This window comes from Mauremys mutica, chromosome 9 (assembly GCF_020497125.1).
Source record: "Mauremys mutica isolate MM-2020 ecotype Southern chromosome 9, ASM2049712v1, whole genome shotgun sequence".
In the NCBI taxonomy this organism is placed as follows: Eukaryota; Metazoa; Chordata; order Testudines; family Geoemydidae; genus Mauremys; species Mauremys mutica.
The window spans coordinates 44,940,306-44,956,325 of NC_059080.1; the positions used below are offsets into that span (position 1 = coordinate 44,940,306).

Here is a 16,020-nt window from a genome sequence, read left to right on the forward strand (position 1 = left end):
TAAAGCTGATTCCAGTGCTTTGCCAGATTGCCTTTGGTGTGCACTGTGTTTCTGTAGCTTCTTATCCGCTTGCTCTGTTTCCGGTTCCCTGGTTCCCCAGAACACCCATCTTCCTCAGGGCTTTGAACTGCTTAGTTGACACCACAACTGTGTTAGCAGCAGCTCTCTGAGACAAGGTAAGTTTTCAGCTTTCGTGTTTTGCATGTGCCAATTACCTCAGCACACTGTGGGGGTTGTAGAGTCCTCAGAGGGCCAGGCTGCCCAACGGTTAGCACACCTCTTTTCCAGTCTCTCGTCTCCTGGCAGGAAGGGCCTTCAGTGAGTTCCTATCCCTTAATGTAGCTTATCCTCACCTCAGGTTATCAATGTCCCTCTCTCTCCTTACTACAGGGGGAGATGGGGTGGAAATGAGGCTAATGCCCCTCCTCAGCTCCAACAAAGGCAGCTGGTAGGGGAGCCCAGGCCCTCCCCCTCCACTGGCTCCAACCCAGGGCCCACAAGAAACAACAATGTTAGGCACTCAGGAGTGCTCCCTGAGTTGCCTCTCTGGGTCACAACCTACCATCCATCTCCCCTAAAGCCTCCGAGTCCTATAAATAGCAAAAGAAAAGATAGTAGTCTTCTTCCTCACCATGAGCCTTCTTCGGCATTCAGGAGCCCTCAGGGCAGATCTGTCTTCCTCCCCAGCCTTCCCCTTCTGGGCTGATTGGCACTGGCTCCCTTTTAAGTTGCCTGTCCAACTGGAGCATGCAGGTCCACCTGGGCCCAGTAGAGTCCTTTACCCCTTCGGGCCCAGGGTGGGATTTGTACACCTGATCACTAGGTGGGTCACTGGCCTGGTCACCTTCCTCACACAGAAACTGCCTTTCTACACTTGTGACTCATCTTCTTGTCTGGATTTGACGCATTCAGGATTCAAGAGTCCTTTGTAGGATCACTGGAGCATCTTGCTACCTTGGAGACATTTCGCCAAGCTCTCTGGATGAGGCCAGAACACCAAAAAGCTGCTGAGAACTCTAACCAAGACTCTGTTTACCTAGTTCATGGTAGTGAAAAAATACCTTAACTTTCTTTCAGGAGTATACTCTGAAAATGGCTTAAAGGTTATTTACTCTTTAAAGACTGTCTTCAAATATATTGCCACAACTTTGAGAAGGAATCAAAATTTGCATACATTAGGTCCTAAGCCAGCCTGTACATAATGTAGGAGCCTAGAGTAATTAAGAGACTACTGCTCCCATGGGGAACTGATTGACCCTTTGAGCCAATGTATGGCTTTATTCTCCAGATTACTGTTGCACAGCATTTACTGGAATTAATTTATATGGTGAGGTGAATCCTCCTCCAGAAACTGGTCCCTTTACTCTTTTATGTGTCTTGACATCTTACAACTTATTGTATGTATTTGTATTTTGGAGCAATATATACAAACTGAAAAAGAAAATCTGAATTGTTCTGCCTGTAGTTTTTCTGAAATTTGGCTATAGTTTTTTTTTATGAATTCAAAATACTTGAATAAAATCTTAGGATCTGGTTTTCAAACCAGGCTTCCATTTTTGCAGGGACAATCTTGCACTTACAACGCATGGCAGCCACAATTTTCAACTGCAAAGGACTTCCAGAGAAAGACATGAATATATTGCATATACCACACTCAGGCACAATTCACTACAAGTGCAAATTGTGTCCACAGAAGTAAATTTTGTAAATTTTAGTAGAGCAACTAAAATTCTCTATAAATATCTGAAATAATTAGTCTTTTCAGTACAGCAACCAATAGAACAGTTACTCAAAAGCTGAGTTTAGACAAGTTTATCTTTCACTTTAAGAGTACCACAAGTAGATTAATTTTTTCTTTGGGTAAAATTCATACCTAGTGTAATTCTGCTGAAATCAGGAATTAATCTAACCCAACGATGTTTTAAAATTTTGGCCCGGATGTATAAAGAATAGTGGAATGTCTCTCTTCTACAGACAGCTGATATTTTGTTAATATTTTTGCAGCTTTATCAGCCTTCTAGTGGTTTCGATCTTGGTGATCCTTTCTGTCAAATAATGACAATGAAATATACGAGTCTTCACAATCCTCATTTGCGTTCCTACTACAAGCGCACAGACAGTCTACGGAGATTTAAAAGAGGAGGCTATGTCACCAATGAGAACAAAGTAGGTTAAAATCACATGATGTTAGTAATGGGGGGGACGGGTGTTCACAAACACTTAGTGTTGGCCTGACTCTGCTCCCCTAGAAGCCAATGGGGTCTTTGTCATTGACTTCAATGGGAACAAAAGTTTGGCCAAGAGTGAGAGCTTTTTACATTTACACCCATCATATTTTATAGCTTATTTTGCCTTCACAGAAAACTCCTGTAGGAGGCAACATATGGCCATGCAGGCATCACTCCAGACATCCAGCTGGCACAAGGCAGGTTGCCTACAATGAGCCAACACAAGACATGGCAACAGCATGTGACTGCTTCTCTCAGAAGGAGCAGCACACACACCCTAGCCATTGCTGACTAGCACTCACTACTGATGGCCAGCTGGATATTGGATATGCTTCTTTTTCTGCTGGGGTGTTAGGTAAGGGTCAGTATGTGCCTCTCCTATCACCGGCACGAGAGCTGTGGACAGCTTATGTCTGGTTGCTTGTGCAGGGAAAGGAATACGGTCCACTAATTTTGGGTGCCCAAACTGATACTCCTAGGATCTGATTCTTCAGAGTTTTTAGCATTATAACACTTTATGTTCAAAGCCCAGCTCCCAGTGACTTTGGCTGTAGCTGTGAGCATTCAGCACTTCTGTAAATCAGTCCCCAGGGTCTCAAGTTGGTCATCCAGAAAATGAGGAACAGCCAGTGACCACTTGTGAAAAGTTTGGGTTAAGTGACTTACCCAGAATCACACAGGAACTCTGTGGCAGAAGGAAGAACAGAATCCAATCCTCCATTCATCTGCCTTAACCATGGGATCATCCTTTCTTCTTCCCACAGTCCCCTGCCTTGTTCACTACACACCTTCCAACTTCTGTTACAAATGAAGCAGGCAACAGCCTCCTTCACTACACAACCCTGAGCAAGTCCAGCTGAGGCACTGCATGATGCAGGGGTTGTGTGGGAAAAACAGTATGTGATCAAGTAGTTAAAGACTTTATCATGATGCTTACACAGAAGGGAGCAAAATTAAGATTGCACAGGAAATGCTAATTCTGGTGTTCTGGGCATTTGCTAACTTTTGAACAGGTATGTCATCAACAATCAGCATCCAACCAACTAACAGAACTGCTTGCAAATTAACAGGAGAAGAATGGTGATATCACAATGACCTAGTTTATGAATGACCTAGTTTACAAATGACCCAAGCTACTGAGTTGGCCCTGAGTATCATCATAAAAATTAAATACAACATTCATTAATAATTTTGCTTAATTACAACCAACTTCCTTGAAATGTATTTTTTCCCAACAGTGGGTGTGATGATGTGTGCGATGGGTGTGAATTTTTGGCTGTCTAGCGACTGTCATTCTAGGCTGTGGTAGGTAGAGCAGCACCAGGAAAGTTATAATCTCAACAACAAAATCTGAAAAGGAATCATTTTAGTCTGTTTTAAGTCAAACTAATTAACAGATTTACTTGTATTTCCTCCAAAATTCTCCCAAACATACAAGACGGTCTGTCTGTGAGTAGCGGTTGGCCAGTAACACTGCATTCTTCATGCAAGACAAGGCGGTGGAATCCCTGCTTTAAATCTAAACTCAACCTTAACTGTCAAGCCACCATCGCCCCTCCAGGAGGGTTGGACTGTAGCTGGGCCTTTATGGGCATGCAGAGAGAGACAGAGGGTGGGAAGGAAGGGTGCAGGGAGCCTCTTGCTCTCCAGTGCAGGGTCCAGGCAGAACTCTAAACTATTTGACATCAGAGGCTGGGAGAACAGCCAGTGTGGCCACAGGAAGTGCTGTCTCCCAAGTGGGCAGACAGGCCAGGCTCCTGCCTCCTCTGGTCACAGGCCTTTCCCTTTAGAAAACTTAGTGCTGGGGTTCACTCTGCCTCCAGCACCCACCAGGCATGCTGCCTGCATCTGTGCGGGCAGCCAGAATGCCTAAGGCCATTTGTTCTCCTCAGTTACAGCATCAGTCCTGTCACATTTCTCGGGGCATCAGGACTGTGAGTCACCTTTTACCTCCAGCCGCAGCAAGACAGGGCCTGGCTGGAGCTAATGCGCGTGCCAGCTCCCTGACACTCCAGTCTGTCAGCACCTCCAGCTATCTCCTCAGACGCTCTGCCAGCCTATACTTCACCATGCAAGTTACCCTCAGGTGCACGCCTGTCCTCAGCCCTCTTGAAGAGCGCTCCGCTGCAATACTCAGCCCCAGCACTGGACACTTGCAGAAGTTACCACCTCTGCTATCTCCAGAGGCAGAACATACGCCAGCCTGCTTGACTCAGATGAGGGTGCACACTTTAGTTTTAATATACTGCACTGAAATCAGCTTATAGGAAAATCATGAGTAAAGTTATTAATAAAGAACAGAGATTTACATGATACCGAGTGAAGACAGCAGAAACAGAATTGGTTACAAATAAAACAAAAGTAGAAGATGCTTCTAAGAGACTGAACTTAACTTTAGCAAATGACAATCCTTTGCAAGGGCACTGGAACCTTTGTAGTGGGGCCAGAGGCGACGCGTGGGGGGGCATGCAGGATCATGTGCCCCTCCCCCCAAAATTTCTTGCTTGGTTTGTACTGAGCATGCTCAGTAACTTCTGCTGAAGCCGCTGCCCTTACTCTGCCCCCACACTATTGGCAGGTACAGGTTGTCTCTTTGGGTGGGGGGCAAACTTGCATGTTTCTTTTGTCAAAAAGTAGGGGGCCATGGCCCCCTGCCCCTCCCCCCAGTTCTGGCACCAGTGGTCCTTTTTTTCTCATCCTCAAAGTCCATTTAAAGAGTTTGCTGATTTTCAGTTCAGTCAGGATCTGGGGCCTGGCTGGCTACAGGTCTGGTTGCTTATTCCCGAAGTGGAGGAGACTGTGAGACTGCAGTGGCTAGGAACTGCAGAAGAGTCCCTCCTCACTCTATCATTTCAGGGGTGAAATGGAGGGTTTGGCCTTCAGCAAAGTGCTTGTCTGAGAACTCAACACACAGATTGGTGAAGGCGTTCCTGGCAAATAAAGCCCTTAAATCCATTCTCAATTTTCAGAAAACACTTGAAAAACAAGTGACAAAACGACAAGAACCCAGTCTGCTTCCAGAAGGAGGTGACACCTGCCACTTTGGGGAGTGGCTGCTACGAGAAGAAAGTCCAAATTTACACGACCCAGAGGGGCAGATGAGGAACAGGTACAGGACACAAAATAAATTTATAATTTACTGACTTGGGAGCATCTTTGGGGGCCTGCACAGAGCTCCTAGCAGGATGGGGCCTTATTTTTACCTATACTGAGTGTAAATGATGAAATACCTCATTCTAATTTAGATTTGTTTATTAATTGGGCATGAATTGTGTTAGGAACTTTGTGAAGTCAGTTCTAAATTTTTCAGGTGGCTTAAGCAAGCAGAAACCCAGGCAAAGAAGATGGCTGGAGCTGAGCAGAAAATTGACTGGGAGAGATCATCACAACTGATTCTAACCAGTTATTTATGCTTTTCTTAAAAGAGATTTAGACATGATTAATAAGGAATTGGAAAAAATCAAGGCCACTGGAGAAGAAAACCGACATCTTCAATGGGCTGAGGAAGAGAAAAAGCAACATGGCCAAAACAAAAAGAAACAACTTAATCTTCGTAAAAAAATGGAGGAGGTTAGAAACAAGAAACTGAAAGACAAGACAAATATATATACTTACACCACACCTTAACGAGACAACTGACAAATATTTAAAGTTATTAGTAGTGAGTGAGTTTTCTGGCAAGCCCATGAGGAATTTTAAAGAGTTAATTAATATGGCCCCAATGTTGCAAACACTTATGCATGTTGTGCTTAACTTCAAGCATGTGGGCAGTTCTATTGAGTTTAATAGGACTGCAAACAGGCTTAGTGTTAAACACATGCATAAGTGTTTTGGGTATATATTGGAAGAAAAAAAATGTACATTTTTAAGTCAGTTAGGCAGGGTTACACATTAATATTTTAAGGCTCAAATTTCCAGACACTGCCTCCATGTTTTGTGCCAGCTTTTTACAGTCACAAATCCTACCACTTAGACAGTTCTGCCCTTGGGATGAAATCCTGGCTCCACTGAAGTCAATGGCAAAACTCCTATTGAATCAGTGAAGTCAGGGTTTCGCCCCTTATTTGCATTCACAATCAGGTATTTGAGAGACAAGGTGGGTGAGGTAATATCTTTTATTGGACCAACTTCTGCTGGTGAAAGAGACAAGTTTTCAGGCTTACACAGAGCTCTTCCTCTGTGTATGCTCAAAACTTGTCTCTTTCACCAACAGAAAATAAAAGATATTCCCTCACCCACCTTGTCTCTCCAATATCCTGGGACCAGCACAGCTACAATTACACTGCAAACAATCAGGTAGTTAGCAATCTTAGTAGTGGGATTTGTGCCAATGGTTATTTGTAGGGGCCAAACAAATAAAAGTGGAATTTTTCTGGATGCAAAATTGTACTTGTAAGAAGGGAGACCAGAGAAAATTGAGCCCTAAATGCATGGCACTGGAATTGTAACATTAAAGAGTGGTGTACACAGGGACACATTGAACACGTCACTTTGAAAGTCAGTGATTCCAACAGGGTGCTGATGGCTGAAACCGTGAGAGTAATTAGCCGTGGGAACAGCTTACCAAGAGTTGTGGTGGACTCTCCAGCACTGACAATTTTTCAATCAAGATTGGATGATTTTCTAAAAGATCTGCTCCAGGAATTATTTGGGGGATGTTCTGTGGTCTGTGTTGTACAGGAGGGTAGTCTCTTCTGGCCTTGGAATTATAGATTTATGAATGGTACAGAAGAATACTTGTCATTCTGCTATCCAGCAGGCCCACTGTCAATCAAACATTAAAACTGAGTAGAATTTTATAACTTGGAAAAATAATTTTGTAGGTACCAAATTTTTTGAATTTGGCCCAATATGTTTAGAATGTACCAATATGAAAATCTTTAAATGAAGCAATAGAAAATGTGCTATGTGTGCCAGACACACTTAGTAAAACACACTTATAATTATCACCTTCTGGTACAGCATGGCAAATTTATGATCTTTAGGCATGGGAAAAAAAAGAAATGTTACTTCTGCTGAAAATTGGAGATGATGTTAAACGAGAATCGAGAACTGAACATCTACGAAGGAAAAGCAGAGAAGAGAAAGCTAAAAAGGTATATTAAAATACTATCTCTTTTAAAACTCACAGAACAAGGACACTAGGCCAAGATCCCCAAAGATACTTAGATGCCTACCTCCCATCAAAATTACTGAGAGTTAGGCATTAGTCAGGGATTGGTCCTGCTTTGAGCAGGTGGTTGGACTAGCTGACCTCCTGAGGTCCCTTCCAACCCTGATATTCTGTGATTTAAATGCCTTTGGAAATCAGGCCTCTGATGATTACGATCAAAAGAGCAATATATAGATAAGGGTTATCATTAATGCTATCCAGTATAGAAAGCCCTCCTAGAATCTGACCATGGTTGTGAATTTTGAGCTTCGTGGGTGTGACACACAGCTCCTCTAGAAACAGTTTGAATTGCTTGTTCTGGTTGCATTTTTGAAAGAAGAGAAGGAAAGACAGTTAGGTAAAAGTTTGGGTGCAAATGAGTGCAAAGCCATTTTAATATATAAAATTGTTTTTGGGGGAAGAAACACAGATGGGAGTCAGAGAGATGATGTAAATATGTGGACAGTTATATATGTATGATGACATCAAATAATATCTAATAAAATTAGAAGATAAACATTTTAACAAAACATCTATCAAAATATCACTGCATCTAAAAAAATTATTTTGCTCTGTGCAATGGAAATCTTGTGCTAAACAGCACTTTCACATTCTTTTTAAATACTCTAGAAACAAGCAAAGCTAGAGAAAAAAATGGCATTCCACCTGAGAAAACTGCATGAGGATGGTTATCAAAGTGAAGAATCTGAAAATCCTGAAAAGGGCCAGGGTAAGCCATTATCCAAAGACTAAGAGATTACAAAACAAGGGCTATACACATAAAATAATCTGTACAGAATCTGTAACTGCCTTTTGCCTCCTGCCTTGTCCCCAGGGTCTGCAAATACACTTACTATTAATTCCAGAATGTCCCCTTCTCATGCATCTTAACCACTCCTCTGCCAAAACTCAGTCATGCCTTCACCTCCTCTTGTCTTGCTCCTCAATTACCAGACTTCACCTTGCCACCAGCCTTGTTTCTTCACAGCAGGGAATAGAACGCTCAACCCGCAAGCTGCCCCCACAACAGGGGCGGCTCCAGGCACCAGCACGCCAAGCGCGCGCCTGGGGCGGCAGGCAGGTTGCCTTCGGCGGCATGCCTGCGGAGGGTCCGCTGGTCCTGCGGCTTCGGCGGACCTCCCGCAGGTGTGCCGCCGAATCCGCAGGACCGGGGACCTCCCGCAAGCAAGCTGCCGAAGGCAGCCTGCCTGCCGTGCTTGGGGCGGCAAAATGCCTAGAGCCGCCCCTGCCCCACAATCAGGAATTGAGTTTCCTAATTGACTACCAGATCTTTTTCAGACATCTTCTCAAAACACAGCTCTTCTCTCTGGCCTGTGAATTCTGTTTTCATCTTACAATCACAAATTTAATTATACATAATAATTGTAATAATATACTATCATGCCATTGCACTGTGTAACACCGACAGACCCCGGTTGTTGGCAGGCGGGATCAAATCTGGGGTCTCTGGAGCTTAGTGCATGAGCCTCTACAGCTAAAAGGCAACTGCCTGTTAGCTAAGGCTGTAGAGCAGGCTCATAATCTATCTCCCTCACTCTCTGTCCCCCAGCATCTCCAATGGGACAGAACACCACACCCAGGAGGTGAGTGAGTTACAACTGGATATAGATTAACAAAAGAGACACAGCAATGTAGGACTGGAAGGGGTCGTCTACTCCAGTCCCCTGCACTGTGACAGGACTAAGTATTGTCTAGACCATCCCTGACAGATGTTTGTACAACCTATTCTTAACAACCTCCAATGACAAAGATTCATAACCTCCCTAGGCAATTTGTCCCAGTGCTTAACCATCTTGACAGGAAGTTTTTCCTAATGTTCAACCTAAACCTCCCTTGCTGCAATTTAATCCCCTTACTTCTTGTCTGGTCCTCAGTGATTAAGGGGAACAATTTATCACCCTCCTCTTTTTAACAACCTTTTACCTACTTGAAAACTGTTATGTCCCCACATCCCCAGTCTTCTCCAGACTAAACAAATCCAATTTTTTCAATCTTTCCTCTGACAGTATTTCTTCTGATACTGAAATAAGGGTGCCTGCCACCACATGTCTGTATGGGCTGGAGGCTGTTAACACCCAGCTCTTATCTAGCTCTTTAGATTTCAAAAGCACTTTACAAAGGAGGTCAGTGTCATTAGCCCCATTTTCCAGATGGGGAAACTGAGACACGTTGAGGAGAATTGACTTGCCCAAGGTCAGCCAGTAGGCCAGTGGTACAGCTGGGAATAGAATGAAGCTTTCTTGCATCTCAGTCCCATGATCTATCCACTAGGCCACATAGGGTGACCAAATGTCCTGATTTTATAGGGACAGTCCTGATTTTTGGGGCTTTTTTTTATATAGGTGCCTATTACCCCCCATCCCCTGTCCCAATTTTTCATACTTGTTGTCTGGTTACCCGAAGGCCACACTGCCTTTTGTACATACTAAACCTCTACTTGTGTCCTTCCTAAATGGTCCATAAGTGCTGTGTGGCATTTGCAAGCTGTGCACAGAACTTATGGACAGTTTGGGAAGTTTGCTGCCAGAAACTTGGACACTGCCCATGGTGGAGGCAGTATACCTAAAATTCTTCTTTTCTGGACAGCGTAATTCTGCAAACCATTTAACACTCTGTTGACCAGTCTCTAAAAGGTTGCACCAGCATTTACCAGACCAAAAGGTAACACCATAAATTCATAGAGCCCTATATTAGTGATAGAAGCTGATTTTTGTTGTGCTTCCCCCTCCAAAGGGATCTGCCAGTAACCTTTGATTAGATCAAAGGTACTGAGGTACTTGGCTTGGCTCAGCACATCCAGCATGTCATCAGTTCTTGGCATGGGGTATGCATCTGTTACAGTGACAGCATTAAGTTTCCTATAGTCTACACAAAATCTTACAGTACCATCCCTTTTGGGGACCAAGACCACAGGGGAAGCCCATGGACTGTCAGATTCCTTAATCACCCCCCCCCCGGTCCAACATGCTTTGTATCTCAGCCCAAATTTGCTCCTTCACCTTGCCAGTGGCCCTGTAAGGCCTGGAAGGGGGCGGGGGGCTGAGTCCCTTTCGTGAGGATTCTATGGGACAGCAAGTGTGTCCTCCCTGATTTGTTGGAAAATACCACACTGTACTTTTGCAGCATTGACAATGCTTCCCCCTTTTTGACTGATGTCAGCTCACTACAGATTTCCATACTTTCCAGAGTTGACCCGTCTTGGCATTCCGCCATCAAATCAGTGAGTGGGTATGCCTCAGTTTCCCCTTTGACACAACAGATCATGTTTACCCCAGCCACTCTACTGTGATAAGCGTTGAGTCTGTTTGCGTGTACCAGTTGGGGCACAGTATCATCAAGGAGCTTTTTAACTTTATAAGTGTCCTCACTTGCCACTTCCATCACTTTAAAGGGCCCCTCCCAGGAGCTTTGCATTTTGAACTTTTTTTGCAGGGCTGAGTACCATGACCAAATCTCCTATGTCAAAAGTGCATTTACAAGTATTTTTATCATACCGTGCCTTTTGCTTGGCCTGACTGCTCTGGAGGTTGTTTTGGACAATTTTCATCATGTCCTTCAACTCCCTCCTGAACCTCTGGACATACTCAGTCACGAGTTCTTCCCTCACCATAGTGCATACTTCTCAGGTATCCCTGATGAGATTGAGAGGTCTCTCAAATACTGTTTTACATCATCACTGCAAATATTCAGGAATTGTTCTTGAGTAACCAAATCACACATTTTTTCCAAGCTTGTAATGCTTGTTTCCCCTTACCTACTTATCTAACAAATCTCTCGTTTCATTTACATAAGGCACATTACTCAGTCCAGATCCTCTCTTAAGACTCCTGAATTTAACCCTGTAGGTTAACAATCTGAAACTGTGTCAAAACCAGTTCCTTATATTTACCATAGTTTGAAGCATCATCAATTGGCGTCATATTGAATATGTCCAAAACTGTAGTTGTACAGACAAAACTACACAGGATCTTTTCAGGGGGCAAAACAAAGATGCCACATTTATTATGATAATTTGATTTATGACCAATAACTAATATCTTAATTTTTATACACTCACATTATACCTAATACCTATATACACACACACCCATTAGATGTTCTGCAGCTGCTGCATAGTTACCAGTCCTGAAGATAGCTTAAGTTCATGGCTTGATTTTGCAGCTTGGGTTCGTAGCTTGTGGCGGCTAACTGGCCAGGAAAGCCAGGCACAAGGACGAGCTGGGTCTCTGTTGGGCATGCACCGATGTCCTTCCTTGTTGGTAGCAGAATGTTACCCTCCAAAGTCTTCCATCTCATCCATCTTTTTTGTAGGCCTTAGTTTGAATCCAGAGTCTATAGGTCTTGCTGTGTCATGCTGCCTTGGTTGGTGATTGATCACCCGTCAATTGCAGGCATGACTTTCAGCCTCGGACCTGGCTTTGATCTTCCTTCTATTGTACCTTTTCTTTTTAGGGTGGACTCTTTTTACTTTGTTAGGGCTCTTGTCTGCATCTTCAGCTGCTGGGGTTTGAACTTTATTTCATCAGGACAGGCTGGGGCTGGAGGTTGATTCCATCATCCATACATACCTCAGTCACACATCTAAACTAAACTAATAAGATTACAGCAGGATTTTCAAAAATGAAGGTTGGAGGAAGCTTTTACAAAATGGAGTGAGCGTTTTAAAATGGGGTTTGAATTACAATATGGCAAACAGTGAACAGAAGTTACAATATAGACAAGTGTAGTGGATGGCAAACAGTAGACAGAAGGTACAATGTAGGCAAGTATAATAAATGGTAAACAGAAGTTACATTAATAAAGTGAACAATTAAAAACAATTTCATTTATCAGTTCTACACTCTGCCAGTCAATTTTGCTACCAATGTGGTCATTTTTTGATCTTCAGGAATTGCATGGAGGGTGCACAGTCTCTCAAAGGTGATGAAATATTCAGCAATATCACTGGATTTATCATGCTGGATTTTTGGGGAAGTGGAGCCAGCTGCTGAAGGGTTCTGTCTCTTCCACTCCCTTACAGTCAGTTCATGCTTCTGGGTCTCAATGTGGGCTTGTATTTCTCTGTCTTTTCACTCCAGGGCTTGCTGGTGTGCAGCCCTTTTTTCATCAGCTTCCAACTGCCTGAGTTCCAGGGCTTACCTCTGGGTTTCCATGGCTCTTTTCTGAGCAGCTTCCTCCCTGGCTGCCTCTGCCTCCATAGCCCTTCTATGTGCAATCTCTTCCCTGGCTGTCTCTGCTTCTTTGAGCCTCAGTTGAAACTCACGATCCTTTGCCTTCTCTTCTGCTTCCAGTCTGGCCAGTTCTAGTTTTGTAGCTGCCTCACTGGTAGTCATTTTTCTGTTTTCTTGTGCTTATTTCCCTCACCCGAAATAACAAACCAGTAACCACTTTGTCTGTTCTCCAGTCACCAGACTCAAAACTCACTTAAAATCACTACCAGTGTTTCAAAGCAGTCATCTGTGCACAGATTCCTGCTCGACTACACCACTGTGACAGGTTTGGTCACAGAGACCCCCTTGGGACTGCCACCTGATGTTCTGAGACTACCTCTGAGCCTGTTTTCCCTGCCAACTTGGGAGTTCAGTACCCTGTATTGTTGAGCCAGATGCAAACACAGACCCAGGTCTGAACCATGTCCCCCAAAAGCTGAAGACTTAACTGAAAACAGCTTAAGAAGTGCTCCTGTCTCTAGCACCCAGACACCCAGTTCCCAATGGGATCCAAACCCCAAATAAGTCCATCTTACTCTATATAAAGCTTATACAGGATAAACTTATAAATTGTCCACCCTCTATAACACTGATAGAGAGATATGCACAGCTATTTGCTCCCCCAGGAATTAATTACTTACTCTGGGTTAATCTATAAGCTAAAGTGATTTTATTAAATATAAAAAGTAGGATTTAAGTGGTTTCAAGTAATAACAGACAGAACAAAGTAAGTTACCAAGCAAAATAAAACAAAAACATGCCTAATACATTAAGAAACTGATTACAGATAAATCTCACCCTCAGAAATGTCCCAATAAGCTTCTTTCACAGACTAGACTCCTTTCTAGTCTGGGCCCAATCCTTTCCCTGGTACAGTCCTTGTTCCAGCTCAGGTGGTAGCTAGGGGATTTCTCATGACTGCCACCTCCTTTGTTCTCTTTCAACCCCTTATATAGCTTTGGCACAAGGTGGGAATTGTTTGCCTCTCTGGGTCCCCACCCCTCCATTTAAATGGAAGAGCCCCAGATTTAAGATGGATCCCAGTACCAGGTGACATGGTCACATGTCTTGTGAGACTCCAAGCCTCCATTCTTCCCAGCCTGACTCACAGGAAGGCTTGCAAGTAAACAGAGCCATCTACAAACAATTGTCCTGGTTAATGGGAGCAATCAAGATTCCAAACCACCACTAATGGCCCACACTTTGCATAATTACAATAGGACCTCAGAGTTATATTTCATATTTCTAGTTTCAGATACAAGAATGATACATTTATACAAATAGGATGACCACACTCAGTAGATTATAAGCTTTGTAATGATACCTTACAAGAGACCTTTTGCATGAAGCATATTCCAGTTACATTATATTCACACTCATTAGAGGTTTTTAAGGTCAGGTTTGACAAAGCCCTGGCTGGGATGATTTAGTTGGGGATTAGTCCTGCTTTGAGCAGGGGGTTGGACTAGATGACCTCCTGAAGTCCCTTCCAACCCTGATATTCTATGATTCTATGATTAGCATATTTTCATAAAATCATATGGCATACAACATCACAACCACCACATAAACTCTTGTGTTTCCAATACTATGGGATGCATTTTGAATTAATATAAAAGTAACACTGTATGGCACTTGTAGAAGTTGCTAAACTGTGCACATACTAATGTCATTGTTTGCATAAGCAGCAAAGAGTCCTGTGGCACCTTATAGACTAACAGACGTACTGGAGCATGAGCTTTCGTGGGTGAATACCCACTTCTTCGGAAGCTCATGCTCCAATACGTCTGTTAGTCTATAAGGTGCCACAGGACTCTTTGCTGCTTTTACAGATCCAGACTAACACGGCTACCCCTCTGATGACTGTTTGCATAGAAACTAATATATTTCAAATAACAGTGAGACTTTAAGAAGGACCAGAAATGCACAAAATAAATGGCATGACCTATGAAGCAGTGTAGTGCAGGATAAACATTTTACTGCCACTTGATTTAGGAATATTCTGTATAATTCACTCATGGCTCTTCCATGTGTGTGCAATGTATTCATCCCATACTCATGGCAATAAATTCTTTTTAGCTCCCCCACGCCATCACATTTTCTATATGTAACAGTTAGACACCTGAAGTTTTTTGTAATTTATTTTCCAGAAGCTAATGCCTCTAGTCGCCCTTCAGTTAATGGAAAGAAAATCTTACTTTCTTCAATGGTCTCTCAACAGCCTTTTGATCAGATTGCTAATAATATCACAAACAAGAAAAGAGCATATTTTCAGGTATGAACTGATTGCACATACAGATCTCCAGACATAAAACTAAAAGTAACATAAAAGTAAAAGTTGTCATATTGCACATATGAAATGTATTGTTATGTATAAGTCACCAGATGCCACTGTTATCTATACTCTTATAAGTTCTTTTTGTAGGCTGTGAGTGGGGTACAATCTTTGAAGAAAAGTTGTATTGTTGTTAGTTTTGTGATGCATCTTCTTCTGGGGGAAGATGTTGCAAATGGGAAGAGAGTTTGTGCTCTCTCTCTCTTTCTCTCTCCACCTTAATCTCTCTGGCTAGAGTCAATTATTATGGCAGAGTTGCTTCCTGGGAATCAGGCACTGGTGCTTGCGCTGAGATTTTTGAAAGCGGAATTGGCTGTGTGCTGTTTGTGACCATATCTGTTCAAGGTCTGGTGTGTCTGATGTAAATAAACCAGTTTCCGTTAGAATATACCCATACTCTGCATCCCTGATTTCTTCTCCAATGGGAAGCTGACTTGCAAGGCTCCAAAACTTGCTTGGCTGAGGAACTACAGTATTGTGACAAGGTCAGGCCAGATGGCTACAGGAGAGTGATAGAAGGTAGACACATTAGCCCCATATTAAGCAGGTCCCTTTTCCCTGGGTAAGATAACAGAGGCGGTTCCAGAACAATCAGGAACTTGCTGGAACCAATGAAGGCAGGCAGGCTAATTAGGACACCTGGAGCCAATTAAGAAGCTACTAGAATCAATTAAGACAGGCAGGCTAATCAGGGCGCCTGGTTTAAAAAGGACCTCACTTCAGTCAGTGAGGGGTGTGCAAGGAGCTGAGAGTGAGAGGACGTTCTGCTGAAGGACTGAGGAGTACAAACGCTATCTGGCATCAGGAGAAAGGTCCTGCAGTGAGGATAAAGAAGGTGCTGGGAGAGACCATGGGAGAGACCAGGGAGGTGCTGGGAGAGACCAGGGAGTTGTAGCTGTTGCAGCTGTTACAGGAGATGTTGTAGACAGCTGCTATCCACACGACCCTGGGCTGGAACCCAGAGTAGAGGGTGGGCCCGGGTTCCCCCTTTTCCCCCAAACTCCCTGTCTGACACAGGAGGAGTTGACTTGGTCTGTGAGACACACCAGAGGGGACGGTCTAATTTGGAAACGG

General features: G+C 43.5%; 1 protein-coding gene across 1 annotated transcript in view; it reads left to right on the forward strand.

The window, feature by feature from the left end:
- Positions 1-16,020, forward strand: part of LOC123377446 (fibrous sheath-interacting protein 2-like) — a 63,297-nt gene that overhangs the window by 12,449 nt on the left and 34,828 nt on the right. Inside the window, exons 3-8 of the mRNA XM_045030372.1 lie at positions 2,005-2,166; positions 5,198-5,337; positions 5,654-5,798; positions 7,214-7,324; positions 8,011-8,110; positions 14,762-14,886. Coding sequence (XP_044886307.1) covers positions 2,005-2,166; positions 5,198-5,337; positions 5,654-5,798; positions 7,214-7,324; positions 8,011-8,110; positions 14,762-14,886 — 783 coding nt within the window. The remainder of the gene's footprint in view (positions 1-2,004; positions 2,167-5,197; positions 5,338-5,653; positions 5,799-7,213; positions 7,325-8,010; positions 8,111-14,761; positions 14,887-16,020) is intronic.